This window comes from Pipistrellus hanaki (assembly GCF_964339955.1).
Source record: "Pipistrellus hanaki genome assembly, chromosome: 16".
Taxonomy (NCBI): Eukaryota; Metazoa; Chordata; class Mammalia; order Chiroptera; family Vespertilionidae; genus Pipistrellus; species Pipistrellus hanaki.
Genome location: NC_140518.1, coordinates 45,903,705 through 45,909,704, shown reverse-complemented (window position 1 = coordinate 45,909,704; position 6,000 = coordinate 45,903,705). Strand labels below are relative to the sequence as shown.

Below are 6,000 nucleotides of genomic sequence, written 5' to 3'. Positions count from 1 at the left end.
GGCCTGGCCACCGCTGTTCCATCATTCTGTCCTATTTTTTTTTTTTAGTAACCACTGTGGTTTACTTATATTTAAACTATGTTACTAGTCTGGTTTCACAATGCAAACATCTAGATATTAAAACACACACACAAAAAAAAACAGGTTAATAACTTTGAGGTTACACTGGAATGACTTAAAATAAAAATGAGAAGCCAATACATATTGCTTTTAAAATAGACAATAGGAAGTACTCTTATCAGATAGAGTTACCACAATTTCCAGTTATGTATCAATGTTCATTTTAATTTTGCTTCCCTTTTAACCTACAAGGTCTGAGGACAAGAATCAACTTATGTTAGTTTACTTGTGCTAGGTCTTTTCTGTTTGCTCCCTTTGAATATCCTCTTCACCTTACTGCATCATTGGGTTTCCTTGCTGTCTGCTTAGGTTCAAATAATTGGAATGCCAACAGATCAGTGGATAGACAAGATTGAGACACACATATACAAATACTCTTGCTATCTCTCGGCTTACAAAACCTTTTTAGTCTGCAGACAATTTCCTCATTAAAAAAACAACACTCCACAAGCTTAAATGAAAATACAGACTTAATCCCCTCATCTTCAAAATTAATTTTCTTCCCTTAGCATATAAACAAATGGTAGTAAGCTTTACAAGAAACTGTATATACTGAGAAGTATTTTTTTTCTAAGCTTAGCCAATTAAAACAATTTTTAAAAATCCTTAACTACTGGAAAGAATCCAGTGTTGTCATAAAATAAGTAGTTTTCCTTTTGTTCTTAAAGGACACCTTAAGTTCTTGATAAAGGGGCTACTGTCAGGTATATTCCACAATAACACGTTTCAACACTGCTTATAACCTAGTTAACTGAAGTTTCAAGTCAGGAGAATGTAAAATTATATTCTATCGAGAGACTATTGAAAAAATAAAAAAAACAAAAAGCATTATCACAACAAAACCAATGACTCCTAAATTAGAAGATGACTATCACCTTTTACCAAGTACCTAAGTTTCCATGGAGTAAAACTCAGGAAAGGAAAATCAATTTTATAGACCATTCCACAGAACTTCAGCTTCTGAAATAAACAAAATCCATTTCACCTATAGGTAGGTTTCATAGAACTGAGTTGAAGTAAAACAAAATGCATATTCAGCGCATGTGAAGTAAAAAGATGTATTATATTCTATATGTATTTATAAAAGAAATATTTTAGTTAAAAAAAATTAAAATCCTGACCTATGAATGGAATTCTGGAACTGCCATGTAATAATACTCGGCTCTCATTGTATTATGTCATGAATATATATGAACCATTAAAACTAAATGTGATAGTCAATCGACAGCTGGCCTACATTTATGTTTATTAAAAACTGACATAAACAAACAAAACCTGTACAAAAAATATCCCAAATCGCATATCACTTTGAAACAGTAATCTTGGGAGACATTATCGCCTAGGACCCCCTCTTCCTCTGCCCCGACCACGTCCTCTTCCTCTTCCTCGGCCTCGGCCTCTTCCTGCAACAGCTTCTCTTTTCTTAGATTTGACCTTTGGTTCAACATCCACAAGTAGTGTATCCAAAGGTAAGCTGTCTGGCAGAATAAAATATCGAATGTTATTTCCGCGAATACTCAGAGTTTCCAGCTGTACAGGTTCTCGGTTCGTCAGGGTCATTTTCACAGCTTTGAGATGAGTATTCATGCTGACATCTACACCTGTGATTGTTCCATGGACCTGTGTTCCATTCTTTAATTCGATGGTTACAGTTTCGTGACTCAATTTCATCAAAAATCTCATGAGCTTCATACTCACGAAAATTTCTGTCCGAGAGTGCACAACACCCGACAACCATGGGCCACTGGACCGGAGTATGAATGCTTTTTTTTTTTTTTTTTTTAAACACATGTATGTTGCAATGTTGGCTGGTGAGTTGAGTTCTGACTTAGTCTTTGATTTTTCAAGATCTTCTTTGTATTCTTTCTTAAGTAATTTTACTATCTTTTGCTCTCATTTGATTTCTTCACATTGAGAACTTCTTTGGTTTCTTCCTCCTTGTCCTGGGAACTCAGCAGGTTGGGCTGTGGCACCCCTTTGTTCTCCGTGGTCTCCTGCGCTGCTTCAGCCTGTTGCCGGGGTTGGCGCTGCCCAGGAAGCAGCCCCCGGCCTTGGCTCCGTGGCCCGCGCTCAGCGGTCGAAGGCTCAGGGGCACCCACCCCCTGGGAGCCCCGTCACCCGGCTCCTTGCTGGCGCCCGGCTGGCCGGTGTCTGGCAGGGGCTCCTGCTCCTCGTCGAGTTCCTCCAGTCTGGAGCTTTTTTTCTCCTTCCCGCTAGGGGAGTCTAGGATCAGAGTCAACAGACTGTCCTCTGCGCACAGTGTGCGCGACTCCGGGGGCTCCGCTTTTTGCAGCTCCCCCAGGACTCCACCTCACAGCCCCGTTTCCCTCTGCTTGAGCCTGGATCCCCAGGGATTTGCCTAGAACTAGAGTTCAGGGCAGTCGGGAGTGGGGCTCAGCACCGCCAGAGATTTTGTTTCTTCCCACCAGGGCAATACAGCATCAGAGTCAACATTCTGTCCTCTGCGCGCAATGTGTGTGACTCCGGGGGCTCCGTTTTTCGCCGCTCCCCTGGGATTCCGCCTCACGGCCCCATGGTCTGGCCTAGGACTGGGGTTCAGAGCAGTCGAAACTGGGGCCCAACACGGCCGGGGCTCCTGTTTCCTTCCCTCCAGGGCAATCCCACATCAGAGTCAACGTTCCTTCCCTTGCAAGCAATGTGTGCGACTCCGGGGGCTCGGCCTTTCACAGCTCTCCCAGGACTCCACTTCACAGCCCCGTCTCCCTCTGCTTGAGCTTGGGTCCCCAGGGATTGGCCTAGAACTGGGGTTCAGAGCAGTTCGGATTGAGGCTCAGCGCCGCCGGAGGCTTTGTTTCTTCCGGCTAGGGTAATCCAGCATCAGAGTCAACATTCAGTCCTCTGCGCACAATGTGCTCACGACTCCGGGGGCCCTGCTTTTCGCCGCTCCCCTGGGATTCCTCCTCACAGCCCCGTCTCCCCCTGCCGGAGTGGGGCTCTGCGCTGCCGGTTCGGGGGTTCAGCCCAGGCTGGGGGTTTTATTTCCTTCCTGCTAGGGAACGCCAGGCAGCACCCAGCCCTCTCCTCCTCTCCGGCTGCGACCTCTCCGCGCGCGTGCGTGCAGACGCGCAGCATGTCTCCGTACCTTAGGCTCTTTTTCAGCTCCTCTGATTTTCCTTCTGGTTTTCTCTTTCCTTCTTGTTGTAGAATTTTCAGTCAGTCGACTACCTGTAGCTCTGGGCAATGTCCACTCTACATTTTAGTTGTATTCCATTGAAATTGTTGTGTGCTGCTGCGGTTAGGTGTCTACCTGAGCAGACATCTTCTCCTTTTTTTAAAAAATTAATAAACTTTTACACTTCTAAGAATAAATTTTAAAATCTAATAATTTTAAACCTTGTTTTTTTTCTGCCCTGGGAATTGAGAAGCAAACTTGTTTACATGTAAATTTGCCCTTAGGCTATCAAAAGGTGTAGCCATTCAAATGTAAATGGACACATTGGTTAAAGGTAGTGCTGGTTGGAATTGGATTACCTGTTCTGGCTGGGAAGGGCTTGTCTTCCCCTTTCTCCATTAAAATTAAGGTGTTAGCTTTAAAACCTCTTTTTGGCAAGAGACCTTAAACTTTCAGAACTTTAAATTTTTCAGATAGTAAGTCAGTTACTTAGCATTTTCTCAAATCAATAATACCTCCACATGCCCAAAGATACAATTCACACAAAAGACATTTCCAAATAGATCAACCAACCTCATCCAGACCCCACACAAGGCACTCACAGATCATCACCCCAGCGCTATACTAACTCAACACATCCAGATCTAAGCCTTCATCACTTGATTCAGCAGACCCTCAAGTTCCCCTAAAAGTTTCCAGCCATGTCTGAGAGGCAGCCTTGGGGCGGGGGCAGGCGAGGAGCGAGCTGTTCCGGGCCTGGCTGCTCCGGGCCTGGCCTCTGTTGCTATGGTCCGCTCCACAACCAGCTGTTCCGGGTCTGGCCACTGCCGCTCCCGGCCTCGCTGCTGCTGCTCCGGGCCTGGCTGCTCTGGGCCCAGCTACTCCGGGCCCAGCCACTCCAGGCCTGGCCGCTCCCGACCTGGCTGCTCCGGGCTTGGTTGCTGCTGCTCTGGGCCCAGCTGTTTCGGGCCCGGCTGCTCCGAGGCCTCATAGATTTTTAAAAATATATATTTTATTGATTTTTTTATAGAGAGGAAGGGAGAGGGATAGAGAGTTAGAAACATCAATGAGAGAGAAAAACATCAATCAACTGCCTCCTGCACACCCGCTACTGGGGATGTGCCCACAACCAAGATACATGCCCTTGACCGGGATCGAACCTGGGACCCTTGAGTCCACAGGCCGTCACTCTATCCACTGAGCCAAACTGGCTAGGGCAAGGCCTCACAGATTTATTGGGAAAGCTGATATGTCTTCTGTCAGCAGCTTCTCACCCTGAGGGCTTAGATGACCGCTGTAGGTAAAGGCAGGAGTCAGAAACAGGGTACATGTTCATTCATAGTTGGGCATCCCGTAAGGTAAATTCTCTTCCAAGGAAATTGGAATATCTTTTATTTCTGTCCTTCCCAGTGCGCCCCCTACCCCCCGCAAAAAAAATCTCCAGTAGAAGTTAGTGATCTTTAAAGTTGTTGTCTCCTGGGACTTGCTATGAAAGGAAGCAGTTACCAGCTTGGCATTTTCTTGAAATGACTCTGTCATCCTAGGAAATACTGTAAGCTGCCCCCTTTCGATGACATCAGTCTGGGCAGGCTCCAGGCTTCCTGAGGTAAATCCCACTCTGTAAGCTCAGTCCCACCCCACACAGCAGATCATATACTGTGGTTGTTGTGGCTAACCCTCAAAACCAGTAAGCCTGAGGGTCACCCCCACCCACCGACATGCCAACAGCAATCAAGGGGCCACTGCGACAGGAGGCACACACACCTGCGGAAGGTGTTCTCCTGGAGCACCTGGCTCAGGTGGTAATGGGGACAATGCCAATGGGCCCCTCAGGTCACCTACTACATGAGGCCACCCTGCCAGGCAGGAGATTCAGGTCTACCTAAAGCATACATGCAAACAAAGGGAGGCAGACAAAAATGAGGAGACAAAGAAACTTGTCACAAATGAAAGAACAGGAAAAAACTCCAAAAAAGAAGTAAATGAAATAAAGATAAGCAACCTATCAGATACAGAGTCCAAAACATTGGGATAAAGATGCTCAAGGAACTTAGAAGAATAGATGAAAAGCAAGGACCTAGAACCAAATTGCACTACCCAGCCACGCTATCATTTACCACTGAGCAAGAGATAACAGCTCCCCTGACCAGGATAAGCTTAATGGACTTTAAGACACAGGCTGCTAAAAAGGACATTTCATGCTGAAACCAGTTTGGCTCAGTGGATAGAGCATCAGCCTGCAGACTGGAAGGTCCCAGGTTCGATTCCGGTCAAGGGCATGTACCTTGGTTGCGGGCACATCCCCAGTGAGAGGAGTGCAGGAGGCAGCTGATTTATGTTTCTTTCTCATTGATATTTCTTACCCTCTATCCCTCTCTCTTCCTCTCTGTAAAAAAATATTTTTTTGAATCACTTTTACATCTTCTTCTCTCCAGTTTCATTTTTTAAATTGATGTAACATGTACCTAGCATAAATTTGCCTTTTTAAAGTGTACAATTCAGTGGCATTACGTACATCCACCCTAGCTGAGCCCTGTGTGATTTTAATGCTCCTAGTATTTTGGCAGCTAGCATTAAATAATTCAATTATTAATTAGGCCTTGGTTCACATGTTAACCCCTCTTCCTGCTCAGCTCCTCTTGTCCTCACAGATGCAGTCAGAAGTGGTGTCCTGGTCAAGCAGAAGGAGGTACCTTCAGGGTCGCGAGGAGAGTTTATGGGTTTGTTTTGCAGAAGGAAAGAGACCT

At 45.5% G+C, this 6,000-nt stretch overlaps 1 protein-coding gene across 1 annotated transcript; it reads right to left on the bottom strand.

Annotated features, from left to right (window-relative positions):
• Positions 1–257: 257 nt before the first annotated feature.
• Positions 258–1,877, bottom strand: LOC311611024 (small nuclear ribonucleoprotein Sm D1-like). Its single transcript, XM_084862709.1, has one exon. The coding sequence runs from the start codon at positions 1,810–1,812 to the stop codon at positions 1,453–1,455; it is 360 nt and encodes a 119-aa protein (XP_084718835.1). The 5' UTR covers positions 1,813–1,877; the 3' UTR covers positions 258–1,452.
• Between the last annotated feature and the right edge of the window lie 4,123 nt (positions 1,878–6,000).